This window comes from Pagrus major, chromosome 8, assembly GCF_040436345.1.
Source record: "Pagrus major chromosome 8, Pma_NU_1.0".
Taxonomy (NCBI): Eukaryota; Metazoa; Chordata; class Actinopteri; order Spariformes; family Sparidae; genus Pagrus; species Pagrus major.
The window spans coordinates 3,618,538-3,632,530 of NC_133222.1; the positions used below are offsets into that span (position 1 = coordinate 3,618,538).

General features: G+C 44.2%; 2 protein-coding genes across 4 annotated transcripts in view; both read right to left on the reverse strand.

Moving 5' to 3' along the window:
- Positions 1-333: 333 nt before the first annotated feature.
- On the reverse strand, positions 334-5,267 carry mlc1 (modulator of VRAC current 1). Its single transcript, XM_073472608.1, has 12 exons — positions 5,156-5,267; positions 4,947-5,101; positions 3,660-3,749; positions 3,461-3,514; positions 3,225-3,326; positions 3,006-3,121; positions 2,866-2,920; positions 2,669-2,785; positions 2,510-2,566; positions 1,197-1,319; positions 847-1,008; positions 334-556 (listed from the first exon to the last, which is right to left on the reverse strand). Exons 1-12 carry the CDS (start codon positions 5,265-5,267, stop codon positions 479-481), a joined length of 1,221 nt encoding a protein of 406 aa, XP_073328709.1. The 3' UTR covers positions 334-478.
- A 5,131-nt stretch (positions 5,268-10,398) lies between these two features.
- btbd11b (BTB (POZ) domain containing 11b) overlaps positions 10,399-13,993 on the reverse strand; it is a 71,664-nt gene continuing 68,069 nt past the window's right edge. For all 3 annotated transcript variants that reach the window (XM_073472033.1, XM_073472031.1, XM_073472034.1), the window contains 6 exons: positions 12,070-12,175; positions 11,671-11,773; positions 11,256-11,337; positions 11,110-11,178; positions 10,804-10,917; positions 10,399-10,664 (listed from right to left, as the gene is read on the reverse strand). In XM_073472033.1, the coding sequence (XP_073328134.1) occupies positions 10,455-10,664; positions 10,804-10,917; positions 11,110-11,178; positions 11,256-11,337; positions 11,671-11,773; positions 12,070-12,175 (684 nt within the window). In that variant the 3' untranslated portion in view covers positions 10,399-10,454. The remainder of the gene's footprint in view (positions 10,665-10,803; positions 10,918-11,109; positions 11,179-11,255; positions 11,338-11,670; positions 11,774-12,069; positions 12,176-13,993) is intronic.

Consider the following 13,993-nt stretch of genomic DNA (forward strand, 5'->3'; position numbering starts at 1 on the left):
CAGGAGGATCAATCCTCTTGTGATAATCTGTAGTAAACAAGCACTACTGCGCTACTGAACATCATCTTTATGCTACTGAACACTGACTCACATGATTGTTCATTGCACCTACGTGGTGTCAATGTAAATATACTTCTGCTTATTAAACTACCGAGCATGGTTCCGTTCCCAGGTCAGATGAAGCCTCTCCTCTCCACTTCAGTACGCCGGCAACAATTATAGAACAAAAAACAGAGAACAGACATCAAAGCACAGTGCCTCGAGCATTATCTATGCAAACATCGTCAACAGAAACAAATTAAAAAATCATTTTCTCTGCATTCTTTCAAACTTTCCTCCCTCAGATTTCTTTTCCTCTGTGACTCTCTCTCCACCTCTTTTTCTGTCTCAGGATTGTACTCTTGCGCTTACAGCTTACAGAGTTTGTCGTATTCCTTCTTTCTCATCATCAACTTCTCTCCGCACCGTAGGAACCCGCTCATTGGGCCATTTGGACCACGACTGCCTTCCAGGCTCTGTCTTTGTCGAAGTCCTGCAGCGTTCCGTTGGATGCTTGCTGCCGAGGGAGCAAAACAGGGAAGAGGGAGGGCGGAGAGAGATTAGATGTGGAAGGGGAACGGTGACAGAAACATTGAGATAAATGATGCATGAAGGATGAGCGACATAATGTCGTTATTGCACGTATCGTTAGCTCATTGGCTTTTATGTACGCACATTTAAATGCAGTCTACATGAGCTACAGCTGGAACAGAGTTACATTTCTTATTTTGCACCTTTTCACATCTCAGGGAAAGATAAAAGACGGACAGATGTGTCCAGTTGTGTCCTGCTTTTCACCTGCCTTACCTCACAGTAATGACTCGAGGTGCGCATGCTGTCATCGCACTCCACAGCCCCCATGCGGAGCTGACTCTTGTAGGAGGCACAGTGCACCACAGTGGCCGAAGTTAGAATAGCCTGCACCAGCAGCAGCACCATCAGGATCAGCAGTAGGATGTCGTAGGATTGCTGTGACCACACACACACACACACACACACACACACACACAAAGAGGACATTTGGGGACTCACAATTTCTCTAAAGTCTGTTCCTGTATTTCTCATGTAAAAGGAGCTCAAGGCCGGATAGGTAATACTTTTTAAAAACCTGCACATTTCGTACCACGAGGGGGGAATTTTCACTCCATTGAGCTCACCTTGGCTGTAGGCACATCATGCAGGAACATTTCAATGAAGCTGATCACACTGCAAGAGAGGAAGCCGGAGGCTGAGAAGAGCAGGGGAGATGTCACGCTGCTGATGGCAATCAGCACCTCCACCTGAGAGACACCAGGAAGAGAGAGAAAAAAAGAGGAGCAGAGAGAAAAAGTTTGTAGAGAAATAAATAAAAAGGAAACAGACCCAGTTTGTATAAATGAGAAGTTATACAAGAGTAGTAAACTTTATCTCTATAGCATCTTTCAACGGCAGAGGAATAAAAGAAGCAGATAAATATAGACGTAAAAACATACTGTCACGAAAAATGACACAAAGGAAAGTCTTGAGCTGCCTTTTGTCAACAGGGTCCTCAGATCATAAGTCAAAAGAGAGAATGTTCTGAAGTTTAGGATCTGGGGCGAGGAACAACCAACAAACCCCCGATCAGAGGACCACAGGTGACCTACAGGAGATCTCTAATGTAGGCACATGCACGTCTCTGTATGTGATCATGGATGGCTAGTAAGAAATTGAATAAAAGGAAATGAAATAACAGGAAACACTTAATATGCTGGGCAAGAGTCAAAGCCTGGTTCTTGGTGATGCTTAAATTTTGTGAGGACAATTTAACATAAGAGGGAAGAGACTATGTTTGGACAAGACTGGAGCACAAATAAGTGAAGATGCACGATATTGATTTTTTTCAGCCAGTACAGCTAACCAATAATTCTCATGGCAGATACAGATAATTTCATATTTTCATGTTTTAAAAATAAGTTCATAATCTGTACTTGATGCACACCTGAGGGTAAAAAAAGCTAAGATGTAACGTCGATGTCAAAGCTGATTTAATATTCCATAGCTGCTGCTCTTCTTCTTCTTCTTCTTCTTCTTCTTCTTCTTCTTCTTCTTCTTCTTCTTCGTCTTCTTCTTCTTCTCTGTGTTTATTGGCGGGCCACAAACCAGCTTTACTGTTGCATACTGCCACCTGCTGCATCGGCGTGTGTAGATGCTACACTTGTTAAGTTAATGAAAGAAATGTGGCCAACATTATCTGCTCTATTTACCTATTTACCATGTTACAGATACTGATAAATGGCCGATAATATAAATTTCCCGATATAAGGCCGATAGTTTTGTTGGCATTTGCAATTTTTGCTACATTTTGAGGCTTAAATTAAATAATAGAGTATCATCTACATGGCTGTGTTGGGATGTTACTTTACAGGAAAAGGGAAAAACAAACAAGGCAAACAACATTGGACCCAGAACAGAACCTTGGGGAACACCATGAAGAGTTTCTTGTACTCACCAGACATATGTTGGGGTATTCTGACACAACATGACTGGCGATAGCGCTGGGGAAACACTGCAAGAGATCAAAGATCAGAGTGATGTAACAATGCCAGTGATGGACGGCATCTCAGCTGCAGTCTCTCTCATAATGAAAGGTTTTAGTGAGGAAACTTACAGCCACAAGAATCCAGAAAAATGTGACGGACAAGTAGGGGCCAGGCAGCAAAGCGTCCATGTTGAGTGCAATAATCCCTCCAAACACAGCGGAGATCCCCACGATCACTTCGATCACCTGTTGGAGATGTTCTTCAGTGATTGCGATGCATCGACCGGACACAAATTTAATGGGAATAAAAGCTGAAAAAGACTCACAGAATATGCTTTGAGGAGTCGGGTGGGGAACACTGCAGGCTTTATAACAACAGGTCTTTCATACGTCTGTAAGATGGATGGAAAGAGCGAGAGGAGAATGAAATAGAAGCAATAAATCGCTCACACACAAACATAAACACACTCTCACACACACCTTCCTGTGGCAGCAGCAGTCTTCTGCAGAGCGGGCTGACATGATGACAGTACTGGCCATCAACACTTCGAGCACAATCATCAGGATGAGGTTAAAGTTGATCTGAGAACATCGAAGAAGGGAAACAGTGAAAAATGTCTCATCCTGAAAGAATAACACGATAAAGGTGCCGGTAGTTCTCATTATGTTACCAAAGTGGATTTACATTGACAGCAGAGGGGTTCAGGACCAGTTTACACCCGAACCAAACCAGGCAGGTTGTGGTCACAGCAAATGTCGACACGTAGACCACCTGGAAATCTGACACCTTGTCACAAACGAGAAAACATCATCAGACCTTCATTAGCATCGAGCCTCAAGTGCCTCGAGGAAATTCAATTAAAAATCCATTAAAACATAATTATCTCTTTCTTGCCGTTGGTGTGTTTAGTGTTTACTCACTGCAACATGTCTGTTCTTGGCAATGGCAAAGCTGGCTATCGCTGCAGGGAGGCCCTGAGAACAACAGCAACAAATGAGCTGCTGATCTGTTTCGCAGAGATGCCGTCTGAAAAATTCCTGGCATTTAGACACGACGGTCTAATCTAAACAAATTTGTGTAAACTCATCGAATGTGACCGTGATTATGATGGTCACTTACAGAGCCTGCGGCACAGCGTAGGTAGTCCATGGCAACAGGAAACACATTTCCCAGGTACAGAGAGAAACCCGATGTGATGAGCAGACTGCCCTGAGCACACAGACACACAGACGGGCATGCATGCATATACAAACACAGACACTCATAAATGTGATCAACAGGTGAGACTGTCTGAGAATCCTGACAGTCTCTCACAGACACATGCAGATGCATCATGTAGAGCCATGAAATCAGTCAGATCTTGTACAGTCTTGACACATATCGCCACGTTTCTCCTCGTCTAAGGCCCCGTTCACATGTGGCATTATCATCCGTCCTGAGTGATCCGATCTCAAGTGGACAGCTCTAAGTACAGGTGTGAACACACCTGAGACGCAGTGAGGACGCATTTGAGATCTGAGAATCTGAGATCTGATCGCTTTCCTACGTTCGGAGGTGGTCTGAGATGCACATGACCACATTTTTTTTAGCAGTATGTCCTGATCTGTGTCCATGGCCACACTGAAAGGCTGCCTACTCTACTGACGTCCTCCACAATAACAGCATAAGTCTGTTTCAACTAACTATTAAACTAGTAACCCACATATCCCAGACTCCCTTTACAAATCCTGTGATTTTAAGAGTTGTTGCAGGAGGAGAAACTTAACTTACCTTGTGAAACAGCTACGGTACATTTTAAATCATTGGTGACGTCTTGTAAATTCGGCATTAAACATAATAAATTAAGTTGTTTCTTTTGTGTCTGAAGTACTTTGTACCTCTCAACAGCTGTACATATTTATGGTAAGCATGGCAACTTTTACAAATTCAGTTAACAGTCACTAATACTACTTCTCTGACGCCCGAGGAGAAAGTCTGCCCTTTTCAGACTTGTTGCTTTAGGAGAAACTTTACAAACGTTGGTCAACGCTGTCCACAACATATTCTTAACTATTTGTGGCTTCTCGTTAATTTGACAAATGTTATACATGAAGATATTTGTTGGTTTGTTTCAGTGATGGAGAGCAAGAAGTGAGATCCGATCACTCGAGACGCATTCGATGTCAGGTGTGAACTTCCGGTCCTCAAGCTGTCCACTTGTGATCGGATCACGCTGGACGCATGTGGATACCAAATGTGAACAGCCTCTAAATGTGGAAGCACAAAACAAGATTTCTTGCAGCCATCTCACTCAAAACTTCTAGATTGGGATGCTCTTTAATCAGTGAAAAGATCAGCCCAACCTGTAACATTTGTGTGTTACGGACTGAACAGATACACCCTGTGATGTGTTCCACTTCCTCTCACCCCTATGAGGACACTGTAGAGCCAGGCCCTGTAGCTGAAGCAGGGGTGCTTTAGAGGCTCCGGCTGGGCCAGCTGCAGGTCACTGGCCCTCACGTCCACTGTGTAGCTGTCCCGCTCGGGCCTATACCGCTCCAGCCTGTCCGGCCTTCTCTCGGCTCCCCTGTCGCCCCGTCGTCCCAGCGACCCTCCGGCCCTCTCCAGAGTCCCACCGCCCCTCTCCAGAGTCCCACAGCCCCTCTCCAGAGTCCCGCCGCCCCTCTCCAGGGTGGGCATGTGGCTGTAGGTGAACTCGTCTCGGGCTGAGAGCTCGTCGCACTGCATCGCTGAAAACAGCTGGTGGCTAAATCCAACGATGGGATGGGGAAGCACAGAGTGAGGATTACAGCCACCTCTGGGGAGAAAAGGGGGACAATTCAGTTGTGAAAGCTGAACAAGATCAACATGTTTCTCTTTAGATGTTCCTGTTAACAGGAGACATAATGGTGTGAAGATTGAAACCAGAGCAGCTCCAATCAAATCAGAGGAAACATCAGTGAAAAGTTGCACTAAAGGGCCATTATGTAGTTTCTCCCATAACTGAATGAACAAGCTGTTCTCAGAACACTGTTTGAAGCCAGAAAGGTGGCAGGGTCCGCCACATATAAGTAAAGTAAAAGAGCATGAAGCTGTGTTGTCCTTTAAGGTCAGTTTGAGTGTGTTTACTTAGTTTGTTTCGGCACAAATAATCAGTCGATGAAGATCTTTATCTTCTGATTCAAATGTCTTCCCCACATCTACGTAGTGCACCTTTAAACCAAAAGAAAAGACTTTACTAATCATACCGAATCCCCAAAACAGCTCCCTCTGGTTTGTCGGCCTGAGCCAACAGGACTACACATGTTTTGCACACTCACCTGTTGCTGAGTCTCCTGCAGAATCTCCCCAAATATCGTCCCCCAAAAAAAGAAAAGTCTTCTTCCAACAACTGAGATCAAATCAGCACATTGAAGACAGCTTGTTTTTGTCTGCAGCTCCGTCTGCTCCCCATCTCTCTCTCTCTCTCTCTCTCCCTCACACTTACACTCTCTTTCACCCTCACTCTCCTCCTCCTCCTCCTCTCTCTCTCTCTGTCTCTCCCTGTACACAATGTTTCTCAGAAACTGCTCTGAAAAAAGTTTTTTCGAAGCCCTTCAAAGCGTGGAGCTTAAACACATGGCTGTTGTGCTGCCAGCCTACTTTGTGCCAAAGGGAGAGCGCCTGTGCATGACAACAAGGGGAGGATGAAGGGGCTCGCGCTGGGGGCAGAGTTAGTAGGGCAAACACCCCCTTTTTTTTCTCCTTACACTCCCATTTGCTCATGCACACACATGCACGCATTAGACCCACTCGCAGAACAAGAGGCGCTCAGAAATGTGCGCATGGCAGCACACGAAGTCATGTGTTCAGGAATTCCTGATCGTGACAAGGAAAAATGAAGCTATTGACACAAACCCAATCGTGTACAGTGTCAAACAGTTTGGTTTTTGCCCTAAATAATTGAACGCGTCCCCCTGTGGAGCTCCCCCTCATGACTTCCCTCCACTTGCAAGTTCACAGCCCAGTAAATTAAGATGCCCAGCGGTGCTTTAGAAAAGAGGCAACAGAGACATTTCCACGGCTTAATCACACGGCCTCTTGTCTGACACAGCTAATCCAATGATGGATCCTCGCTGCTCCCAAATACAAGATTCCCTTATGAATCATGAGTCGATCCGATTGGACGACGACTTCTAGTGAAGTGAAGTGTGTGTGTGTGTGTGTGTGTGTCCATTGTTGCCGTGTGTGTGTAAAAGCATGTACATGTATGTGCTCCTCAGGAATCCATTCAGTCTTTTAACACTCAACATTGTTCCCTGGGCGGCGGTAACCATGGCGACTCCTTAACAACACACACACACACACACACACACAAACACTGCAAATGCCACACATACTCAAAGAGAGAGAGAGAAGTATTTTGCAACAGTTCTGTGGAGACATTTAAAGCGGATCGCTGATAAGACGAGACACACTTCAATATCTGGAAATGCAAAGAAATAACAAAAACAAGCCTGTTTGGACAGTTTGGCTGTTTACTCTCAGTAATTTGATTTTACCATTTCAAAACAAACATCTTTAAATATCATGGAGCCAGACAGAGCTGCTGCTGCTGCTCCTGACATTTATGTCAAATGAAGAAAAATGAATATTATTATCATGTTTGATGCTGTAACAGGCCCCGGGGCAGTGTTTTTTTAAACAGCTGGTGACACACTTTTCCCCACATAGAGTTCACTTTTTGCTTCAGTCTGCACAACAAAAGTCAATCGTGGATCACTTTGCTGATTTAATTAACAGTGTAAAAATGTTAAACGTTTGTTAAAAATCTGCCACGATGACACACAATTACTGTGAATAAGACTGCAGTTTGCTTCATCTACAGCTACAATGCAGAATCTCCTAATTGGGACATTTAACGCCAGGAGCCTTTCAGCATGGACGGAGCACGGGAAGCAGAATCCAGATTATTATGTAATGGCAGCAGGTGATGTGGCATTTCAGCGCCTCTTCCCGTCACGAGGTGGATCACACCCCATCCCAGGGTGGCTGTTTTATTTTGTCGATTATGTCCTCATGTGACATGGTTTACTTCCTGCTTCCTGTCTTTGTCCTTTTCCTGCTCACCTTGGTTAGTTCAGTCCCTGTATGTGTTCCCCCACCTTCCTACTTTGGTTCCCAGTGGGTTTTTGGTTTGTTCCTTGTTTTTCTTGGATTTTCCATGAACTGGTTTTGTTGCCTGCATTTCGATATCGATCTGTGTCTTGCGTTCGGGTCTTTTAACGCTAAAAATAAGGCCGTTTTAAACTTATTGCAGCATTTCTGTTTCAGCTGTTCGACATGAACTGTGAGGTAACACGATCCATGCAGTAAAGGATGTAATGGAATCTGGTTTACGCTAAATGAATTTAAAAAAATACACAAACAGTGATCCACGTAGTCTTCTACCAGTTGTTAGTGATCACTGAGTAATGAGTGCTACTCTTTGATTGTCAGTGTCGATCCTGAGATGCTGAACTTTTGTTTTTATTGGTACATTTTGGATGTGAGATTAACTTTAAAACTGCACTATTATCTTAAAATGCGACACAACGCACGTCTGCATGAGAAGCATCTTACTGACGACACAGCACAAAGTGACCACACACAAGGTTTTCACTGCTCCTTTGCCTTTAGCCTCTCTTGCAGAGAGAGTGAAGAACAAGGCCAGGTCTGTTCTCTGTGCACAGCTTTGATTCCCTCTTTCTACTTCTTATTATGCAGTAGGTGCTTTTCCCCTCTGATTTGCTTCACACCTGTCTCTCCTCTCTGACTGCGACACCTCCTCTGCACCTCCGTCTCTTTGAACTCTCAGTGCACATCTGCAAACTGGTTCAGATACATATCAGCTCTCCTGGAGAACAAGATGACAGGTATAACGCCACGTCCCAAAAATTACTTGGGACTATATATAAAGCATTAAACTTCTCCTTTCCCACAAATCAGCTGAAAACATAAATTAAAACGTAATAAATTAAACTTGGCAACTAAAAAAATAACAGTAATTTCTAGCTAGCTTACCTTGAAACACTGGTAGGCTATACCTAGTTAAACACAATGTGCACAGGCCTTTTCAGCTAAACTGCTGTAACCTCAAGCTAGCATGCTGAAACTCTGCATTAGATTTACAGTGATTAGTAAATGTCCGAAATCTCAAATTACTTCCTACATTTTGAACAAAATCAAAGTTAGCCAGCGAAGGCTAATTGCAAGGTTTTAAGTTTGTTTGACATTACGAGAAAAGAGACATGAAATGATGCATTTACCAGCATTTTAAAAGAAACACGTCCTCAATGGGACAAAATACAACTAAAGATGATAATAAAGATAGAAACACGCCATCTGGGGACTTCCTATTAGCATGAGAAGCTAACTTTGCTGCCGTTAGTTCGCTAAAATGCTTTAGCTATGCTAGAAGTGTTTATACAGGCATGTTACAGCAAATGAGTATATTATATGGATGATAAACATTACATGCACTTGCTGGTGTAGTTATATAAGAACATTTCATCAGTTTTGGGGCACCACTGAACTAATTAAAGAGTTTTTTTTGTCATTGATTTCGGGGCTGTTTATCCAGGACTGCATCGGCTCGTGTGCAGCTGGGTGCCAAATTAAACCACCTCCCAGCTGAGATCTAACCTTTCGACTGTGGAGAACAAAATAACGACGGGACAGCCTTTAAAATGTTTAAATCAAACAGAATAATGGATGTCCCCCTCGCAGCCCAACTCGAGACTGCACCAGAAGAAACCTGAGAGCGGATTCACAGCGTTCTTTATATTAATCTTTATAGAGGAAAGATAAAACAAGTCACACGTACACAAGTCATGTGGTTTCAGCTGACAGCCTGAAGTCATAAAGTCTCTCACACATGAAATGACCACACCGATCTGACTGTTACACATTTAGTGACTCATGCTCATGATGAAAAAATGTTCTCGTCCACCGTTCAGTCGTACGAGTGTGGAAGCAGTTCCTCGATGTCATCGGCTCAAACAGAAACGAAACAAAACAGTCATCCCTCTGACATGCAACATTTAAACACAGATATTTAAAAGATGAGCTTCTTGTTTTGTACAGCGATATCCAACAGTAAGACACATGAGAAAAACATCTGTGGATATATATACATTAACTTACATTATCAATAGCTCTGTTTTTTTTATCAACAATATTTACACAGGAAGGAAAAAAGTCTTCTCTCCCACCCGGGTACCCAAAGTCACATGGTCAAAGTCCCTCGTTTGCATCAGTCACATTACAGGTGCTTCTCAGTTCTTTGTCTTGTTTGGCTTTTAAAGAGTAATCAGCACATTTTAATGCTAAGTGACTGACAAATATACAAATTAGTAACTCTGTACAGGTCCACATGTTAAAGCAAATAATCACGACATGAGGCAGCAGTTCTTCCTCGTACACTGATGGCTTATCACATTACGCTGAGGTTGGTCTACCGTCCCAGCACATGGAGACATGCGTTCAGACGCTGGTTGCAACTCGTCCTCCGTACTCCCCCACCCGACCCGTTCAGTGCGACATGTAACTACGTAGCAGAGAAAAATCCTTTGCTGAATGAGGGACATTAGTTACAGTAATGTATGTTAGTGGCAAATTGTGGCATTATACAGCTATCTTATGACAGTCATTGTATGTTACTGTAATTCATAGTTGACAGATATCAACAAGGCAGACAGACAGACTCGTAACCGTCTGCGCTATGATAACAAGAAGCATATTAGCAACTCTCACAGAGACAAAGATCTGAACCGGACAGTCCAACGTGTCTTATTTTTCTCTTTCATTTGCGATGATCCATCTTTTTAAGATACATCTCAGTACAGTGTGATGTCTCTGATGTGTCTCTGATGAATATTCTGTGAGCGTCACTGTGTTCATAAAAAGGTCAGGAGATCAGACGATGGATCCCTTGGAGGAGGACAGGTGGATGGACTGGATGCGGACGGCCAGGGTTTTCTCCAGGTCCCGCAGGATTTCGCAGCCGGGGCTGTCGGGAGGCGCGTCGTACAGCAGCAGCTTGAACGGCTCCAGCTCGATCAGCATGACCATGTTCTTCAGGAAGTAGCCCTCGATGTAGGACGCCAAGTCTGGAGCATCGAGGAACTATGAAACAAAAGAGGGGGAAACATGTTTCTCACTGAAATCTGAAATAAAGTGCAACAGCAGTTTCATGCATAGTTTCAGTTTGTACTGTCCGCTCGTATTCGTGTGGGTGTTTTCATTCTGGGCTATTTTTTTGCACCTTGGTGTGGTTGTAGATCTCCACGCACGTCTCAGTGTTTATGTTCTTGGAGCAGATAATCTCACAGTGCCTCTGCAGAGCCTCCAACTGGAAAAACTTGGCTGCAGACAGAAGCTGAATAAAAAAAATTAAAACAACAACTCAAATTAAAATTTAGTGTCTGTTTTATATTTGATCACAGACATAACTGTAATATTCAAACAGCGTAATATGCATAGATGACCTTGGGACTGTAAACTGGTTCATCGTTTAAAGGTTTGTTAAGCTTTATAGTTGATGGCAGTAAAACTATAATGATGATCTAACCTCCATAACATCTGTGTTCCTGATGTGCAGGGCATCCGTCCCTCCACAGTACAGGTACTGCATCACCAGCTGAAAGAGAAAGAAACACATATTGCACGGCTGCCACACAAGGACGAATACAGTATGAATGTATGAGTATGACTCACCTGAAAAATGTGATATTTGACATTGCTGATTTCAATGCACGTGTTTTCACCACAAGGTCTGTTTGCTAGAAGAGTTTTAAACCTTGAGAGAGAAAAAGAAAGAGAGACATAAAAAGAGAGAAATCACTGTGAATAGCGCGGAGGTAAAGCACGAGCCTTGATATAGTCGCTGTACATTAATGGCCGAGTTTTAAAAAGAGTTATTGGCATCGTGTCAACAACACATCTGAGTGACTGATCGGTCATCATCAATGCAACATGACTCAGGAGTGAAGTGGACGTCCTGTGAGGATCCCAGACGGCAGGAAATTAAAGGAGTTTATGGATCAGCAGGAAGAAAAACACAGTGTGTGAGGCCGCTCGGTCGTGGCTGTGTGAATTAACTGATGTTAACTGATGTTTTTAGTGAGCGTACCTGTTGGAAGCAGTGAAGAGCAGCACTTTGTGGGCATAAAAAGGCTTCCCCTCCACCAAGAAGGTCACATCTGACATCTCCTTGTTGTTCAGGAAGTGAGGATCTGGAAGACACATGGCCAGAAAAACTTGAAAAACTTGAAACAAACAGGGTGTCCAAACTTGGCCTTACTAGCCAGTCTAGATTCATTTCTGCTACATGTTTGCTCACTTTCTTTCCTGCTTTCTGTTCCCATCTCTGAACACTAGATGGCGGTATGTGCACTTCCCATATTTCCGCATAATGAATTGAGAACCTACATCCAAGTAGTGCTTCTGTCCTGCCTTAATGCTGCGTTTTCACGTTGTTAATCAGTATTTTACAGTTAAAAAGAAAGAGATTATAAAGACAGGCGCTCACCCAGGCGTGACGACTGCTTCCTCTTGATCTCTGCCAGTTTGGGGATGGGGTACGGCCCGTAACACTGGGTGAAGATCGCAGACAGCTGCTGGCTGATCACCTCATTCTGACAAAACACAGACGGAGTAACAAAACATCAGAGAGGGAAAGTTGCCTGGGCGGGAAGTGCTCAGCCAACATCCAGGAGTTCATGTTACGCAAGAAGATGGGAGCACTCACTGTAATGATCCTCTCCTACACAAACATCCCCACAACACAATTATCAGCACAGTGAGAGGGTTTAACTTCTGCATCACACTCCACTTTATTCAAGCTCCAGTAAGCCAGATATTTATGGCTATCTCACACCTTTTGACAGGAGATCAGATGAATATCAGGCTCATCTCTTACACCCACTGTTCCCTCGGAGATTACTATAACAGGGGGGAACGTGGTGACAAGCCGAGCTACCGTAGGAGTGTGAGAAAGAGACAGACAGGAGTGTGAGATCTTTGTTCTCCTTACATTTAACTTCCCGCGTGTCTCTGTGTGTGGTGCAAAAACCCAGGGAGGAGGAGGAGGGGCAGTGGCATTCAGCTGCAGCACCGGTGCGCAACGCTACAAGCCCCACGCGTGCAGTCGGACTGCAAACTCTTACTGAGGCATGACGCCGACAAACAGCCGTTAACAGCCACCTATTCCACCTGGAGCTGAAGGTACATTTCTCTGCAACCTTCCCCCACATTCACCAACGTGTGACAGTGTGAAACAGGTAGGTAGGCATGTAGGTAGGTAGATAGATTGACCTGAGATGAACTGAAAGTGAAGTGAAACAAGTTGATTTGAACTGATACATATTTGATAGGCTCCTGCACCTCCTGTAGTCACAATCAAATACATGTTGTGTAATATCTAACGCCATCCATCCTGTCCTATCCCTCGTTTGCAGACACTTTAAATCTGAGTTTGAAAAGAGAGAGACAGAGCGAGCGGTTATGTCTCACAGTGACACCTGAAGCGTAATTAAAGCTCTGAGTTTTGTGCACTTAATGCGAGCTGAGCTGGCATGTGGTGGTGTGATGCTTTTTAATTTCCAAATATTTTGGTAAGTGGCCATTTGTGCTGCGAAATGATGGAGTGATGGTTAATTAAAGAAGCGAGTCTGTCCATCAGACAGACAGACAGAACGTGTCAGTTTGGTTTCTCAGCCAGCTGCTTTCTGCAGATGTTGCAGACCTCTCCCTGCTGATTTTGAGTGATTATTGGGAACGCTCTGATTAATAAATGTAAATAAATAACGCTCAGCTTGTAGCAGTTTTCTTTGAACTGCTGGTTCCCAGGCTGAGTTAATGTGAACTGTATTTAACTAAATTAAATCCTGTTAAGGTTTCGGTGGAGCCGAGGCAGCAGACTCTCTGGCAGAGGGAAGATGAACGACCCCTACCTTGATGTCTCCGGTCCTCGTGGGGGAGTAAACAGCGTCAGTGGGCCCCTCTGACGCCCTCATAGAGACGAGGGTCACAGGCCACCGTCATATTTTAGCCGAGACAGAGACAAGGACTGACAATGCAACGCTCCACTGAAGGCTAAGACGGCGAGTGTGTGTGTGAGAGAGAAGAAATACTGTGAGTATGAGACTGCACATGCATACAAGTCTCTGCAAGTCTGCTTGTGTGTTATTTATGTTTGTGTGTGTGTGTGTGTGTTTGTGCACTGCAGTGTTTCTTCTCATATCAGCACTGACAGCAGAGCTCATCTCGCCGGCAGGGCAGTGCTAAGCCAAGACAAAGTAGACAAAACAAACAGAGGTGCCAGACGGGACGGTGATGTGCTCTTTCAAATCTAATATGGCCTACCAAGGGGATCATGAGCTTAAGTAATGAGACAGGGCCCTGATCTAATGAGCAGCAACGGAGAGGAGCAGGAGGGGGAGGATGTCATACAT